The sequence below is a fragment of the Aspergillus brunneoviolaceus genome (genome assembly GCF_003184695.1).
Source record: "Aspergillus brunneoviolaceus CBS 621.78 unplaced genomic scaffold BO95scaffold_14, whole genome shotgun sequence".
In the NCBI taxonomy this organism is placed as follows: domain Eukaryota; kingdom Fungi; phylum Ascomycota; class Eurotiomycetes; order Eurotiales; family Aspergillaceae; genus Aspergillus; species Aspergillus brunneoviolaceus.
In genome coordinates, this window is record NW_020290744.1 from 1 (window position 1) to 16,516 (window position 16,516).

General features: G+C 54.0%; 5 protein-coding genes and 1 non-coding gene across 6 annotated transcripts; 4 read left to right on the top strand and 2 right to left on the bottom strand.

Annotated features, from left to right (window-relative positions):
• Nucleotides 1-1,685: 1,685 nt before the first annotated feature.
• On the top strand, nt 1,686-4,176 carry BO95DRAFT_383526 (putative aromatic amino acid aminotransferase). The gene is made up of 3 exons (XM_025583426.1): nt 1,686-2,304; nt 2,387-2,957; nt 3,052-4,176. The coding sequence occupies exons 1-3, from the start codon at nt 2,163-2,165 to the stop codon at nt 4,121-4,123; spliced, it is 1,785 nt and encodes a 594-aa protein (XP_025444936.1). The 5' UTR covers nt 1,686-2,162; the 3' UTR covers nt 4,124-4,176.
• A 136-nt stretch (nt 4,177-4,312) lies between these two features.
• BO95DRAFT_t81 lies at nt 4,313-4,384 on the bottom strand. The gene has a single exon. It is a non-coding gene; the product is annotated as a tRNA-Arg (tRNA).
• A 196-nt stretch (nt 4,385-4,580) lies between these two features.
• Nucleotides 4,581-5,636, top strand: BO95DRAFT_356522 (IMPACT family protein; the record flags this gene model as incomplete). Its single annotated transcript, XM_025582310.1, has 2 exons — nt 4,581-4,977; nt 5,068-5,636. 2 exons carry the CDS (start codon nt 4,581-4,583, stop codon nt 5,634-5,636), a joined length of 966 nt encoding a protein of 321 aa, XP_025444937.1.
• Nucleotides 5,637-5,698: 62 nt separating this feature from the next.
• On the bottom strand, nt 5,699-6,033 carry BO95DRAFT_461009 (uncharacterized protein; the record flags this gene model as incomplete). The annotated part of the gene is made up of 2 exons (XM_025588792.1): nt 5,699-5,817; nt 5,943-6,033. 2 exons carry the CDS (start codon nt 6,031-6,033, stop codon nt 5,699-5,701), a joined length of 210 nt encoding a protein of 69 aa, XP_025444938.1.
• A 2,437-nt stretch (nt 6,034-8,470) lies between these two features.
• On the top strand, nt 8,471-10,182 carry BO95DRAFT_47756 (lytic polysaccharide monooxygenase AA11 family protein). The gene is made up of 2 exons (XM_025589991.1): nt 8,471-8,593; nt 8,745-10,182. The coding sequence occupies exon 2, from the start codon at nt 8,863-8,865 to the stop codon at nt 10,156-10,158; it is 1,296 nt and encodes a 431-aa protein (XP_025444939.1). The 5' UTR covers nt 8,471-8,593; nt 8,745-8,862; the 3' UTR covers nt 10,159-10,182.
• Nucleotides 10,183-10,950: 768 nt separating this feature from the next.
• On the top strand, nt 10,951-12,430 carry BO95DRAFT_440203 (60S ribosomal protein uL4). Its single transcript, XM_025585903.1, has 4 exons — nt 10,951-11,087; nt 11,181-11,275; nt 11,344-11,494; nt 11,554-12,430. Exons 1-4 carry the CDS (start codon nt 10,978-10,980, stop codon nt 12,314-12,316), a joined length of 1,119 nt encoding a protein of 372 aa, XP_025444940.1. The 5' UTR covers nt 10,951-10,977; the 3' UTR covers nt 12,317-12,430.
• The last annotated feature ends 4,086 nt before the right edge of the window (nt 12,431-16,516 follow it).

Consider the following 16,516-nt stretch of genomic DNA (forward strand, 5'->3'; position numbering starts at 1 on the left):
GGTGGGCAATGGGATGAACAAGCCCGGGGGGTGTGGTTCCAGACTCCGAAGGAAAGGATAGGGACTGGACAATGTGGAAACGTACGATATTCACTCGCGCGGCTAGCGGCTTCTCCTTCTCCATTGCTGCGATGGTGGGGGAGGCTATGGTTGCCCCGAGGAGGGTGAGGAGGGTGAGGGGGAGGAGGGTTGGGATGTACATTTTCTCGGGCTGGTTGGGTGGATCCTGTTGAATGGGAGTGATGGGTTTGGGTTGAGGTTTGGGGGTGGAGTGATGGGTAGGGTAGGGTGATGGGGGTTTTATAGCTGCTGCTGCTGCTGTTGCTGCTGCTGCTTGGGGATACTACTGGTAGATGGTTGGGGAGGGGAGGGGATTTGCTTTTTTCTTGTGTACTTCTTCCTGGACATGGACATGGTCATGGACATGAGGTGGTTTCAGACCCGGGGTTGTGTTTTCATATTTATATCATGTAGGTTTAGTTTTCTTGTTTGATTTCTGCTGGGGATAGAGTAGGGTAGGCTGGTGATCTCGTCTCTGGGGTGGGATGCTGATTGTGGGATCTGGATCGACGGTTGGTCTGGGGCTTACTGCGTGACCTACAGCGCTCATGCTGGATTTTGCTTTTTCCGAGTCATGGACTATTGTCTATAGACTGGGTGGGACGGGTACCTGCTGGATGGGACCTGCTGGGCGGGCTGGTTTGGAATTTGCAGAGATTAAGGGGGTATCAATGGGTCATAATGAAGTTGGGTAGGGAGACTTAGATGGGATCAGAATTGCGAGTTGTACGGAGTAATCAAGTTTGAAATTGGGTGGGATCATGATCTTCCTAGTTGTTTGTGGTGGTTCTTGTGGCTGTCAACGCAGTGCAGTAAAGTGCAGTGCAGTGCAGTGCACGATCTGAGACCGATCTTGAGATTCAGACTGGGTGGTTTAGGGCTGGGGTTGGGGATGTGATGGTGTACTTACCATTAGACGCTCTAACAAACTTATTCCTCACCTAATCTCCGTCGATATTCGACATACGTTCTATGGACAAAGATTCTCTCAAGACACTTACTTCCTCACATGGGGTCAAACCGAAGTGCTGGAATGGGGTCCAGATTGTTAGTATGCGCTGCATGGCTTGATGAGCTTATCGCGGGCGATACCACTGGTCTATGCATTGAGGCTTTGAGCACAGGGGGGTCACTCTACTATACATACGATCTCCACGGTTCATAGTGGGATCTAACTGTCGATATATGATTAGATCCACAGCATGTTGGAGTTATTTACCTGCTTGCCCCGCATAATCAAGAGTGATACTCTTATATCCTAATGTGGATTGGTCCAGCTGTCGGGATTTCAGGTTTTATTCAGGCATGTTAAACTGCAGCGAATTACTATAGCACATGCTATTCTGCAATTCGACATATCTGACCTCTATCTAGTGTCTACTGCTATTTAGCTTATCTCGCCCTAGAACGGTCGACTGAGCATGAGTGACAGTTAGAACTTAGAACCAACCAGACTTCCCCATATCCCCCACACCGGAACGCCCGGCAAGTCAGAAAGAAAGAACCCAGTCGCGAATTTCAACCCCGACCAACACCAGCCAAAGAAAGCCATCGCCCACAGGCTTTGTTTCCACTTGGTTCAATGATAGTAACATGACAACATGCTGACCCACAGGGCAAACAACCCGGGGTACTGCACAACCTCTATGGAACACAAGAAAATACGGAGGGGATTGACGTGTAGCAGCCAAGCCAATTCTGCCCCCCGGATTCGCCGGATAAGACCAGCAGAAATCAGGATTGCGATCCCAACCCTATCTACACTCTCCCCACGAGTCACATCCTACCGGACCTACCACAGCAAGCACTGCACGGACATATCTGACTTATCTGGTCCATTCAACGGTCTTCATGAAGGGCTGCTGTCGGGATATCCCTCCATGTGGGTCTGGGTCCTCGAACCAAGGTCTAGGTTTATCGTGGCCTGCTTATCAAGCACGGCGATAACGTCTCCTCTATATAGACCCAACGGTCTTCGTCCTCGCGCCCGTGCTTTGGAGTCTGAGCAGTTGAATCATTATCCCATTTTGATTTTAGCTCAGTTTTTGACTCATACTTCCGACATTGGCGACTGATTGCGAGACATCTCGGTCGGGACCATCATGGCATACTCCAACCTCCAAAAGTCGCCTCCGCTCGACTTGTCGCATCATCTCTCGGCCGTGACCAAGAGACGCGAAAACAGTCTGGTGAAGAGCCTGTACAAGTACATGATTCGGCCCAATGTCGATAATATGGCGGGTGGTGAGTGAGCATTGTTCTCGATCCTCTTGCGTGATCCCAGCATCACCACGTCTTCCCCCTCACTTACCGCGCACGACATCAGGCTTGCCAAATGCGTCATACTTCCCCTACGAAACCCTCGAGGCCACGGTCGCCCACCCCCAGCGATTCGCGGTGACCACAACCACAGAAAACGGAGACGCGCGGGCCACGGACCGCATGGTCGTCCCCAAAGAAACCCCCCAGGCCAGCACGCTCCACAAGATCGATGTGGCCACGGCCCTGCAGTATGGCACCGCCGAGGGTCTGCCGGCGCTGGCCACGTTCGTGCGGGAGTTCTCCCGCGAGCACCTCCACCCCAATGTCCCCTACGCGGGCGGGCCGGCGACCCTGCTCACGACGGGGGCGACCGATGGCCTGTCCAAGGCCGTGGAGGCGTTCACCACCGCGTGGGACCCGCGGCGCGACTGGATCAACCAGCGGGAGGGCGTGCTCTGCGAGGAGTTCGTCTTCATGAACGCCATCCAGACCTTCCAGCCCCGGGGCGTCAACGTCGCCACCGTCGCCATCGACGCGGAGGGGATGCTCGCGCACGGCAAGGGCGGGTTGGCGGATGTGCTGGAGAACTGGGATTTCAAGAAAGGTCGACGCCCGCATCTGATGTACACCATCACGTAAGTCCTCGACCCCCGCCCATGCATTCTCGGTTCTCTCCTCATCAGCATCAAACACCACGAGCTGACTCGCTGCCCACCTGCCTGCCTGCAGAATCGGCCAAAATCCCACGGGCGGGACTCTGTCCGTGGCCCGCCGGAAGGAGATCTATGCGCTGTGTCAGCGGTACGACATCCTGATCATCGAAGACGACCCGTACTGGAACCTCCAGTACCCCTCCGCGGCGGCCACGGAGGCCCAGCACCGCGGCTCGCCCGCGGCGGTCCACCCAACCCCGCCCAACTACAACGCCCACGGCCGGTCCTCGGGTTACGCGTTCCTGGACTCGCTGGTCCCCTCGTATCTGTCGGTGGACACGGACGGCCGCGTCGTGCGGCTGGACACCTTCTCCAAGACGATCGCCCCGGGGTGTCGGCTGGGCTGGATCACCGCGCAGCCGGCCTTCATCGAGCGGCTGACCCGCATCACCGAGACGAGTACCCAGCAGCCGTCCGGGTTCGTGCAGGCCATGGTGGCGGAGTTGATCCTGGGTCAGCAGCTTGATACTGACGGTAAGGGCGGGTCCTCAAATCGCAAGGGCAAGGGCAAGGGCAGGGGCGAGCCGCGCGCCTGGCAGATGGATGGCTGGGTGCGGTGGCTGGAAGGGCTGCGCGCGAGCTACGAGCGGCGCATGCGCGACATGTGCACAGTCCTGGAGGAGGGGAAGTACCTGGTCGATACGGACGGCGCAGAAGCAGCCGCGGAAGCAGGTGCCTGGGAGGTGCTGGATAAGGTGCAGATGTATGACTTTCGGTGGCCCACCGGCGGCATGTTCGTGTGGCTGAAGGTCAGCATCGAGACGCATCCCTTGCTGCAGAGGTACGGGGCTGAGCGCTTGAGCAAGGCGCTCTGGCTGCAGCTCATGGAGAAACCGTACCTGTGTCTGATGAGTCCCGGGGCGTTGTTCGCGCCCACGCCGGCGGCGGTCCTCCGCTCGCAGCGGTACTTCCGGCTGTGCTTCGCGGCGATGCCCGCGGACGAGGTCGCCGGCATTACTCGGCGGTTGGTGGACGGGTTCCGGGCGTTCTGGAAGAGGAAGGACCTGGATGGATTGGAGGATGAGGAGGTGATGCTGCAGAGGTTGCAGTTGGAGGGACCGGCGAATATGATGGGGTTGGGGTGTTGAGTGGTTGATGCGTTGTTTGTTGATACTACGTAGTTAACCCGCGATGACGAGACAAAGTACTCCGTAATTATGGTTCATAGAAAAGCTACCACGTCAAAGACATCCCCCTCCATCGCGTGAAACAAGCTTAGATTCGAACTAGCAAAAAGAGACCACTAAACAACAACAAAACAAAAGTGAAAAAGAAAGCGACCCCACTGGGACTCGAACCCAGAACCTTCAGTACCGAAAACTGACGCCCTACCATTGAGCTATAAGGCCTGATTGGGAAAGAAAGTCCCATTCACGTCTCATGTCCCACAAGAAGCAAAGCCCAACAGGAACGCTTCCCCTCATCAAATCTCTCTCCCCCTCACCACCTCCGAAATCAAATCCGCAGTCCGTCGCAAGACTGACCACACCCACCTTACGCATCCACTTCCTAACCCCTACCTATCCCCTCCACACCCCACCGAAGATGCCACTCACGAACACCGACCTCGCCGAAGAAATCGAAGCCATCAACGCGATCTACGACCCAGACACCATCACAATCTCCAGCACGGCCACCGCACCCTCCACCCTCGACCTGGGCAGCACCAGCAGCAGCAGCGAACCCACCCAAACAACCCTCAAACTCCAAATCCCGAACCACCCACACCTCTCCTTCCTCCTCGGCTTCCCCGCAACCTACCCAGACACCCCCCCGCTCATCCAAGGCACGGCATCGACCGCCGCCCGCGGCGAAGGCAAACTCGCCGTCGACATCCTCGCCTCCATCCTCTCCCGAGTGTACACCGCCGGCTCGGTATGTCTATTCGATCTGATCTCCGAGGCGGAGACGGCGTTCACGGAGATCGGCGTCGGCGGGGAGAGTACCACCACCAGCACCAGCATCACCAGCACCGATAAACCAAGCACCGGCACCGGCACCAGCAACAGCAACGAAACCGGGACGAGCGCAGCGCAAGCGCACGAGAAGCCTCCCGCCACGGAATCGACCACCACGCCCGCGACGCCGCAACTGCACGAGACGTTCGGCCTCCCCGCCCCGCCGGAATGGATGCTCTCGGAGGTGATCACGGAAAAGAAATCCGTGTTCGTGGGGCGGGCGGCCCGCGTGACGAGTCTGGGCCAGGCGCGAGCGGTGCTGGATTATCTGCTCGCGAGCGAGAAGAAGGTCGCGACCGCGACGCATAATATTAGTGCGTGGAGGATCAGGGAGAGGAAGAACCCCGGTGGGGCTGGTGGGAGGGGAGATGCTACGGTAGCAGGGGATGTGTCGATTGTGCAGGACTGTGATGATGATGGGGAGACGGCGGCTGGGGGCCGGTTGTTGCATCTCATGCAGTTGATGGATGTTTGGGATGTGGTCGTGGTCGTGACGAGGTGGTATGGGGGGGTGTTGTTGGGGCCGGATCGGTTTAGGATCATCAATGCGGCGGGGCGGGATGCGTTGGTTAAGGGGGGTTTTGTGCGGGAGTCGTCGGCTGGGAATGGGGAGGGGGGCAAGAAGAAGAAGGGGAAGAAATGAGTGACTTTGACTGTGGGCTGGGGGCTGATGTTGGGTCGTGGGGAATGCGTTTGCTGCGCTGATTACCGGTCTTGCATTATCCAGTCTGCTTCCTGGCGAGGCTTGGACTGGTGCAGCGTTATCTGCTGCTGCTGCTGCTGCTGCTGCTTGACATGGACATGATAGCATCTATGCGTCCTGGCTGGTGGGTTAGCGACAGTCAGCACAATCTAACCCCAGGCCATCGGGGCACCTTCTTTGATTCAGGGACTTCGGTCGCTGGAAACACCGCTCTCACTGCGCCACATCCTGAATCTTACCACATACGGATGTTGTGACGGAGGAACTTGCAACCTTCCGAGCGAGGGTTGTCAATGCACCCCGGAGGCTGTGGCTGCTGGTCCAGCTGGTAACTCATGGCGAAAGCGATGGGCTACATGTATGAGATAAATTGTGACATGTACACTAAATACAGGTAGATAGAACTGTAATACACCTCCCGAGAACATATAGTTCCGTGATGTGACCCCCGACAATAAGCCATAGTGGCTGGCACCTGTCACATGCAGCACATTCTGCCTTCAATCTCCTGATCCATTCCAGGTACAGCCAATTTCCCTCCACTCAAGGAAAACAGCCACAAACTCACTTTAAGATTCAACGTTCCCGCAGACAGGCTCTAAATGTCTATACCATAGGGCAGGTCAGGAGATGAAGGTGATCGGCTCCCTTCACCCAAGTAACGACTGCGAATCTGCCGCGGTGGCTCGTTTCAAGTAGGTTTTGATCATGTTCCCCACGAAGACAGTTTCAGGCTACTTGACAACCGAAGGTAGCCGTGATCTGTGGTTTCTTGGCATGGAGTAGCGATCTGGCTCAATTATTGAGGTTGCATTGGGAATTGGGTTGGGTGTGGCTGTGGCCAGGGAGATGAGCTCTTGAAGCTGGGTAGCGAGATTTTGATGCTTGGCTCGGTGGTTGCAGGTCTTGCTCAATCCAGTGGAGCGATCGTGGTCTAAGTCATTGACTGGTGTTCATGGCGGATGTGCACTCATGTGTAGTCCACCTCATCCAAGTCAAGCAACTAGGCGTATGTACTGTGATGCATTATGCATATGGTGTACGAGGCACAGTGTACCGTGCATTAACCGGCAAGTATCGGTTCTTTGCAAATAACGTCGACACAAAAGGCATCGAAGTTCTAATGCGGGGATTTCAACCGATGTATAGCGGAGGTCTCCGACAGGCAGCAAAGAACCAAAAAGGCAGACTCCACAAATCCCAGAGCCAGAGTTTTGCGCCGACAGGGTCCGCGGGGATCGGCTTGGAACCATGGAGCGGCGGTGGTTGGGAAAGGTTGCGCAGGTACGGACTGCACCTGTACAGTACTTTGATGGTTCGATTCTTACCTCGGTCGGTCCCCTTGATCCCCAACCACAGATTTATTTTTATACACACCCTCAAGGTAGGAGTGAGGGAAGACGCAGGTACAGTACTTTGGGCATGATTCAAGCCGCACTCCGTCCAACCGATCAATACAGTTTACCAGTAAGACATCTGGTTTGACTTTGTTCGCCACCAAGCGCCAAGTCGGACCAGTCAGGGAATGGATAGGCAGGATTGTCCAAAACTCAGCTGCAGTCTGCAGATGCGTTCCCAAGGCCTGAGTGGAAGACGATAGATTTTTTTTCTCCTGGTCGTATCGGCTCGGATGTCTGTCTTTGGGCTTGCGTGGATTGGTTGGGTGAGTCGGTCGTTTTGTCCTGATTCTGTGACTGGTACACATAGATTAAAGCAGCAGTGCAATATTGTTGGCAACCTGATGATAATGGACCCTATGATTAGCGATCCAGGTGGGGAATGACTGAGAGGGTGACCAAACTTGTGAGAGGCAAATGTGCTATCCCAGTTTATGGATTCACATGCGATGTGGTATCAGACGGAAGTGCGTTTGTAGATCTGATCCCGAACAGGGAGAAGTCCGAACTGTGCGCGCGCATACACACACATTGTTGCAACTCAGAACCGGATAGTTGACCATCAGTGGCTACATGACCCACGTCGAGCGGAGATTTTGAGATGGAAGTAAGGGTCCGAGACGCAGGGTTTGTGTTCAGTTGACCCGGTCGGGGGAGATGTGACTTGTAAGTTGCGAGGCGATGAGGAGTTGAGATGAGGAGAAAATGTCAGTGTGTGGTGGTGATTGGGTGGACAGAGTGGACTTTGCGACAGATCGGGTAGTTCTATTCCATTGAGGAGGGTTCCGAGTTCATCAGGGTTCATGCCAATCAAAGGAGCATTCAATAGGGCCTTGAAGAAAGCCATGTTCCACTCCAGGCTGGGAATTACTTGTACCTGAAATCGAGAGCGACAAAACTTACAAACTGCAGTGATGATTGGCAGTGGGCCGGCGCCAATCGATCCTTCCACGGCCAATGATCCGAAGCGCCGGGCTGATGGTGCGACAAGATCCGCCCTGAGCAGTCACTGTTTCACCTACACTACCTTACTAAGGTATACTTTTCCACTCTTCTCTTCTCCACACTTTCTACTGTACATTGAACTGTACCCATTCAACTGCACCTACACAGTAAACACCAATGCATGTCTTTGAATTGCATCCCTGATTGTTACCTGTCGCCTGATTCATGGCGCTTGCAATTCTGAACCATGACAATGCTATATAATCCCCCCTGTAACACCAGGGCTGGGCATTCTCTTTTCTTTCCTTCTCTCATCCCGCGCTGGAGCGTTCAGTCCTTTCACCCTTTACACTTGTTCGACAGTTTCGCAGGCTAGTCCTGTCTTTCTTTTCCTTCCCTCTCTCTTTTACTTGCATCTTTGCGGTGAACCTGCCTGCGGCAGTCTCCGACATTCCTTCCTTCGAATCAATAAAGAACAACCATTGTTTGGTGACATCTTCCGCCACAAAACCATTCTTTGACCTGTGGCTTCTTTGTTGTCCGGTCTGCATAAAGGTAATTTTCTCTATGCACATCGATGTGTTATGCTCCTGTGTTATGCACGGTCTTCTATACGGAGATCTCCTGTGGATTGCATCGGTTCATTGATCCTCAACACTCATATGTACGAGATATAAAAAGCACCTTGCTAACCCAGCTACATCAGTTCTTCCATTCTTCAACCCTTCAAACATTTGTTCCCATTCGTCTGGCACGATTTGAACACCATTTTACCATCACTTATCCAACTGTCGAACAGTCTAACGCTTTACGAACCAACCACCATGTTCTCCAAGTCGACTTTCGTGGCATTTACCCTGCTCGGCCTGTCCGCCGTTGAAGGACACATGATCATGTCCAAGCCTGTTCCTTACGGCAAAGATACTCTCAACAACTCGCCCCTGGCGGCTGACGGCAGCGACTTCCCTTGCAAGCTCCGTTCCAACACCTATCAAGTCACCGAATGGAACAAGGCAGCTGTTGGCGAGAGCATGCCCCTGACCTTCCAGGGCAGTGCCGTCCACGGTGGAGGATCCTGTCAGATTAGTCTGACCACGGATCTAGAGCCTACCAAAGACTCATCGTGGATGGTCATCAAGTCCTTTGAGGGCGGCTGTCCTGCCAATGTTGACGGAAACCTCCCCGCAAATCCCAATGGCGTGGATCCATATTCCTTCAACTACACTATTCCTGAGGGAATCACTCCTGGCAAATACACTCTGGCCTGGACCTGGTTCAACCGCATCGGCAACCGCGAGATGTACATGAACTGCGCCCCTCTTGAGGTCACTGGCGGCTCCAGCTCCAAGCGTTCCCGCGTGATGCCGAAATTGGAGGAGCGCTCATCCAGCTTCCCTCCCATGTTCGTCGCCAACGTCAACGGCTGCACTACCAAGGAGGGTGTCGATATCCGCTTCCCCCAGCCTGGTGCCGATGTGCAGTACCTTGGTGAGGCCAGCAACTTGGCACCCGAGGGCAGCGCTGCCTGCACTGGTACTGCTACCTTTGGCGGTGCCGGTGACACGAGCTCTGGGACCAGCTCTGGTACGAGCTCCAGCTCTGGCTCCGGCTCGGGTGCTGCATCGAGCGCAGCTGCTGCCGTCTCTAGTGCGGTCGTCGCCAACGCCAATGCAAACACCGGATCTTACAGTGCCTCAACTACCACGGCCGCTGCAAACACCGCTTACGCGGCGCCTCCAGCAGCAAGTTCTGCTTCGTCTGGATCTGCTTCCGGCTCTTCGGCGGGATCTCCGTCTGGAACTTCTTCCGGAGCTTCCTCCGGAGCTTCCCCTCAAGCTTCCGCTGGATCGGGTTCTTCTGGACCTGACAGCACTAGCACATCGACCTCTGGTGCCCTGTCCGGCTCTTGCAGCACGGAGGGCCAGTGGAACTGCATTAATGGCTCTTCCTTCCAGCGTTGCGCCAACGGCAAGTGGACCGCTTCCCAGGCTATGGCGAGCGGCACCCAGTGCACGCCAGGCCAGAGCGCCGACCTCTCCATCGCTACTGCCAAGTCTAAGCGCGATGTGACTGAGATGCGCGCCAGACGCCGTGCCCACGGAGGTCACCAGCACGTTTAAACGCTCCAGCCACCACCTTATTTCATAACGAATTTCATGATTTCATTTCAACATTCATTTTCACCCACTATGCATGCGCATGTGAAAAATCCTTCGGGGGTTCGCTCTTTTTGTACATTCAAGACCTGGACAAGATACAGCATATCGAGATAGGAGAATATACTGCTGGTCAGTATCAGTGACTTTGTTCCTTGTAATCTTTGTATTGGATAATTCCTCTTGGGAGTGAGTACACAGCTTCGTAGGATTGCAGACATTCCTTTATCATGCTTATCCCACGAGAAGTTGGTCATAGCTGAATGGACAGTGTTAGCATAGACAACATCCAAGCCTGTCTGCATTGTCCAACTGCCGAGGACTACTCAACCGGCGGCTCCATTGTGTATGTATCCTTGCCCTGCTCAGGGTACATCATGCATGAACCGCGTCTTACGCTCAGTCAGAAATGTTGGATTTGCTGATAACATCTCTGTTCACGTGAAGCAACGATAGCATCTTGACCATATATTTTGTCTAGTAGTATCGTACTGCGCAGGACAAAGAGGAGGAGTGCGAAACCATGATCGGAGTACATGCTCTGTCTAAGATCTCGTTGGTGGAGCCGCAACCTCAAATACTCCACACTTTGTTCCCGCCTCAGGCATCAGCCCGCTCTGGCGGCCAGCTGGCGGGCTCCCAAAACAGAAATCAGGGCTAGGGCATTGCCGCACCCACGACGGGCGGTTCGGGCTAAGCGAAAATTTGCGCAGGCTCATCTTTGAGATACTCGATCTTCAACCTCGAACGACGATAACGACCACCACACCCCCGTCGACAACAATGGCGTCTCGTCCTACCGTCACCATCGCCACGGCCGAGGGCAAGCCCAGCGGGGCCACTGCTCCCCTTCCCGCCGTTTTCTCTGCGCCCATCCGTCCTGACATTGTTCAGTATGTTATTCGATCTTGAGGGAATCCGAGACACGAAGAAGAAGAAGAAGTTTACGACCGGGATGGAAAAGGCTGACGGATTGCGAATTACAGGCAGGTGCACACCGGCATTGCCAAGAACAAGAGACAGCCCTATGCCGTGAGCGAGAAGGCTGGTGAACAGACTTCCGCTGAGTCCTGGGGTACCGGTACGTTGGATCTTGAATCGAAGAGGGGAGGCAGAATTTTCAGGGACTGACCGGGATCGGATTTGCAGGTCGCGCTGTCGCTCGTATCCCCCGTGTCTCCGGTGGTGGTACTCACCGTGCTGGTCAGGCTGCCTTCGGTAACCAGTGCCGTTCCGGTCGCATGTTCGCCCCTACCAAGGTCTGGCGTAAGTGGCACCAGAAGGTCAACGTTGGCCAGAGGTATGAGATACACCGTTCTTCGCGCATGGGAGGAAGAGATTGACCAGGATTGCCTGCAGACGTTTCGCTACCGCCTCTGCCCTCGCTGCCTCCTCCGTTCCCTCCCTCCTCTTCGCCCGCGGTCACCGCGTCGCCAACGTCCCCGAGGTTCCCCTCGTCGTTGAGTCCAAGACCTTCGAGAACGCTGCCATCAGCAAGACCAAGGCCGCCGTTGCCCTCCTCCAGGCCATCGGTGCTGGCGCCGACCTCGTCAAGGTCCAGAAGTCCCGCAAGCTCCGTGCTGGTAAGGGTAAGCTGAGGAACCGCCGCTTCCGCCAGCGCCGCGGTCCCCTCGTTGTCTACAACCCCGAGGTTGATGGCAAGGAGCTCGTCCGTGCCTTCCGCAACATCCCCGGTGTCGAGACCTCTTCCGTCTTCTCCCTCAACCTCCTCCAGCTCGCCCCCGGTGGCCACCTCGGTCGCTTCGTCGTCTGGTCCTCCGCCGCCTTCGAGGCCCTTGACCAGGTCTACGGCAGCACCACCACCCCCGCCGCCCTCAAGAAGGACTACCTCCTTCCCTCCAACCTTGTCGCCAACGCCGACCTGGCCCGTCTCATCAACTCCTCTGAGATCCAGTCCGTGCTCCGCGCTCCCAAGGGTGAGGCCCGCACCAAGCGCGCTGCTGTCCAGAAGAAGAACCCTCTCCGCAACAAGCAGGTCATGCTCCGCCTCAACCCCTACGCCGCTGCTTTCTCCAAGGAGAAGCTTGGCCAGAAGCCCCTTGAGAGCGGCAAGCCCGAGCGTGTCTCCAAGCAGTTCCTCAACACCCTCTACGAGGCTTAGATGGTTCTTGGATGACGGTGCGATGAGTGTTTGCGTTTTCTAATGTGGTCTTTTTTCTAAAACTGGTAGCAAGAGCAAATGAACAGGATTTGCAATACCCCATGACGTTTTTAATGAGATGGATTTGTAGTTACTTGCGGGTTTCATGTGTAGTAGTTTAACGTAGTTGTGGCGATTGTAGTATTTGGCGTATGCTGATCGCTTCACCGGTAGTCGTCTGACATTATTCTCGCGGATGATGGACAGAGATTTCTGTCGGCCACGGCTAGTGTCACCACCTCAAAATAGCAGCACGCAACACAACCAACCTGAGCACCTCAACCCGAAAGGATCGCAATCACGAATCCTGCATCCTTTTTTTTCGTTTGCATGTTCCCGTCCTGCATCCCAATAATCCCTCATCCCGTTCGTTCCCAACCATCAACCAACCTTCCCCATCGACCCATATAACCCGAAGCTGCATGATGTTACATCACCTCATCATGAAACTTATCTCGGCCCGACATCCCGAACGTCCAGTCCAGCTCAACCTCAGCCCAGCCAGCCAGCCTCTTTCAACTCTAGTACAGTACCCCTGCTAGAAAAAAAAAACGAAAATAACATTCGACCGCCCAAAACAACCCACTGCATCCAACCAACATGACAACGGTAGAAGCCAAGCCGCCCCAACCCCAAACCCCTGACAATCAATCTACCCGGGGCTAATAGATATACCTGTGTGATTGAGTTTTCTGCCGGTGGTTGTTGTTGTTGTTCTTGTTCTTGTTTGCCGGTCCGGTCGTCGGTTGTCGGTTTCATGTGATGATTGACGAACTACTCCCTACCTTCCGGCCAACTAACCAACTCACCAACTAACCAACTGTCCAACTAATCAACTTAGCTTTCTCGTGAAGCTGAGCCTAAATCCGACGCCCTGCTGTGGGTACAGGAAGTTCCGGCTCCGAGGCCAGTTGAATCTAGTAGGTTGTTTAATGTAGATGTTTACGTTTGGTTTGTGTGCAGGGTCTGTTCTTGCGCATCGCGAGCCGGGTTTGTTTAGGCTCCGTCGGTTTACTTTGGTGGTTGTGCGTGAGGTGGTCAGTATGGGTTCGGCTGGGTAACTTATGGGTGGTTTTTGTTGTTGTTGTTGTTGTTGTTGTTATTCCCTAGGAGAATTGAAATACCCCTACGCGTAATCGAATCAAAAGCTCGGGCCATTATTGACTGGGATCCCTTATATGTTCATCAAGTAATGTGCTATGGCCTAGTCGTGTACTCCGGTCGGTAGGTTATTCGGATTCCTTTTGGGGGGGGGGGGGGACTACGGTAGCATGATTCATGTTGGGGCTTGGTTTCTTTGGGGTTACGGGGTTCGTAAGTTGTGAGTAGGTTGTACATGGGTACTTGGGTAGTAACTTATAGGCAATCGTCGTTTCGTATCCTATGGTTGATGGGGTTGAGATTTGGGGAGGGGGATGAGGAGGGGGTGGTTGTTTGTTTGTCTAGGGGCTATGTCTAGGGGATATGGATAGGGGATATTGTTTTTGTTCTCTTGAGGTTGTAAGGTAGTGGGCTCCGGGGGTTGGTGGTGTTCCCTCAGGGGCAAGGGGAATGGCTTACCATATTCTGATATGGTTGCTCGAGGGGTTGCTGTCCTCTTGCTAGGCTGCCGGGTTGGATGTGGGTTTCCCATATGCAACTAATGGGCTTTTTAAATGAACATGCCTTGGACTGATTTGCGTGAGTAGTAACGTTACTATGTGTATGTAAGTACCCAGCGATGTACAGGGCCATGGAGACTGAACCACGGTGATTCACCGGATACAGCCGAGGCCTTGGTTTGCACCGTTGCGGGATGGATGGAGGGTTCCGCTATCCGGGCTGTCAGAGGTGATCCCTGTTTCTTAGGATGGGTGCAGTATGATTGCTTGTGGAGTTGAGGACTCACTAGCTATTTCTAAGAGGTGGGCTGGCCTTTCCGGTCCTGGTGAAGGGGGCTGTAGCCGTGTGCTCAAGTAGGTAATGGTCTGATTCATTCTGCTTAGATGAATAGGTGGATCGTTTGTGGGGATGAGGGAATTGATGCCTGGGAGGTGGAGGGTTGAAGTATGTGCATGTGTATATTGTTAATAGGTACTCATATGGGCGAGTGCCTACTAGTAGAGAGTAAGGTAATATGCACTCCCGGTACCCATCCAGGTAATCATCATCTTATACCTGGACAACCATTGGTGGGATTTAAACAATTGCGGTCTCTACTGCCACCTACTCAGTAAGTGTGAGACAGCAAAAGGACAAGTATCATTCTTCCTTGGGTTGGTTTCCAGTTGCTTAATTCGAACGAGGACAGCATCAATCAACCTCATCCTGCTGATCCCTTGGCAGAGAGACTGGCCGACTGACAGAGTCAATTAGGCTATTGATCCGACTCTTCCTCATGCTCATGCTCCTCCAGACATGGGATAGGTTCGGTCCGAGGTTGAGAAGCTGAGAATCCATGACAAGCCTGATTTGCTCCGGGGGCTGGCCACGATCATTCAGACGTATCAATTTCAATCCCGGTTTGCGTTGATTGCCTCCCCCTCTCTTTCTGTTTTCGCCACCACCGTCGCTGCTGTTGATCCACTGGTATAGTGCTACTCGTATGTATTGTACTCCGTGAACGAGGGACCGGACTGTGTGTGGTGCCCAATTTGTTGCTGCTGCTGCGGCATGTGTCAAAAGTACCATGCAGCTTCCGGGTGGTGGCTCTGGGGTGGACGGCGGACGGGCGACGGGCTTGCGGAGATATAGTGTCGATCTAGTGTGGGTAGTGGCAATTCTGGTTTGATTTCAGAGGGGATCGGGGTCGGGGTCGGGGTTGGGTTGGGTTCAGGTCATTTGTGCGTGGAGTCAGTTAACTACTACTATGTAACTCCGTTTGAGATGACAGATGTAGTGGTGGCGATGGGCTTGGAGGTCGGTTCTGGCAGGGTAGGTATGACGAGCTATACTTGGCTGGACCATGCATACTACTCAGAACACGAAACTCCCGTTGTACTGTACTCATGTATGAGTGTGTAGGAAGATCAAGGAAACCTCACATCTCGGATCAAGATACGATCTTCTGTCCATGGCATTGGGTTGTGCCTGAGAACCGCTGCGTGGGCTTCCTTGAACTATATCTGACGATCCCGTGGACAGCTCGGAGTATTGATGCTAGTTGTCCTTGACTTGCTGCAGGCTCTCTCACTCCCGGCTTGTGTTAGTAGACTGAAGTAGTATATCGATCCCCCAGCTCGAGTTTTCCACAATGTCGGTATATATCCATCCGGGCACACATGCCATACGACCTTCAGCGAACCGGACCCTCCAGAGGTACCGGACACCAACTACCCAATGCACAGTCATTACACTATAGTACCCCCTATATCTCCCATTCAAAACCAAGATACCTGATAGTAGTACCTCATCGGCAAAGCCCACGGTCCACGGGTAAGTGTAAGGGCAAGGGAAAACGAAGTAAGATAGATATCTCCCGTCCCCCAAATCCACCCGCCAAGCCAAATCCAAACCCAAAGCAGAAAGGAAACCCCCCCACTAAACTCCAACAGCGTTCTTACAAACAAGTGAGGTGCAGTGTGCTGTGCCGCAATAAACTTTTTCCGGCTTCCCCCTGTCGTTCCGTAGGATTCTTCCGGGTTGATCAGCACGGATGAGTAGGAAGGTGTTCGTTCGTAATCAACCCGGTGAACTATCTGCCGCTTGCTCGGATATGTCCGACACGCAAAGCTTGCAATGCAGACGGGACAGGGAGGCGTGAAAAGTATAATCTGTTGGCAATGTGAGGGTGAAAGGTGAGCAGAGTTCGAAAGGGCAAGGAAAAGGGAATATCAGCCGCGATTCCGAGGGCCACCGCGGCGTTCCATTCATGTTTCCAAGACTGCGTTACTCGGTGGATATTTTTGTTTTATGTTTTCCCCTTGGCTAATTCGGGTTCGGCATTTGGGGCCTCCGATCGTCTTGGACTCTGGTGGCGGGATGTCATTCCGAAGAGGTTATCTTCATGCTATGAATCTCTTTAAAGGACGGAGTGGTAGTACGGGGGTGTTGGGTTGGTGTAAATTGGTCGGAGTTTAGGGCCGATGTTGGGTTTGTTGTCTTGTGCTTCGGGTGTCAGGACAGGGAGTATGTCTCGTTTGTATGTTCACAGGTGATGATTATGAGTATCCCTGTGTAGAG

Coding starts and splice junctions, on each gene's coding strand:
- BO95DRAFT_383526 (XM_025583426.1), top strand. CDS start 2,163: ATGGCATACTCCAACCTCCAAAAGTCGCCTCCGCTCGACTTGTCGCAT. Junction 2,305..2,386: donor TGTCGATAATATGGCGGGTG/GTGAGTGAGCAT, acceptor GCACGACATCAG/GCTTGCCAAATGCGTCATAC. Junction 2,958..3,051: donor CATCTGATGTACACCATCAC/GTAAGTCCTCGA, acceptor GCCTGCCTGCAG/AATCGGCCAAAATCCCACGG.
- BO95DRAFT_47756 (XM_025589991.1), top strand. CDS start 8,863: ATGTTCTCCAAGTCGACTTTCGTGGCATTTACCCTGCTCGGCCTGTCC.
- BO95DRAFT_440203 (XM_025585903.1), top strand. CDS start 10,978: ATGGCGTCTCGTCCTACCGTCACCATCGCCACGGCCGAGGGCAAGCCC. Junction 11,088..11,180: donor ATCCGTCCTGACATTGTTCA/GTATGTTATTCG, acceptor TGCGAATTACAG/GCAGGTGCACACCGGCATTG. Junction 11,495..11,553: donor AAGGTCAACGTTGGCCAGAG/GTATGAGATACA, acceptor GATTGCCTGCAG/ACGTTTCGCTACCGCCTCTG.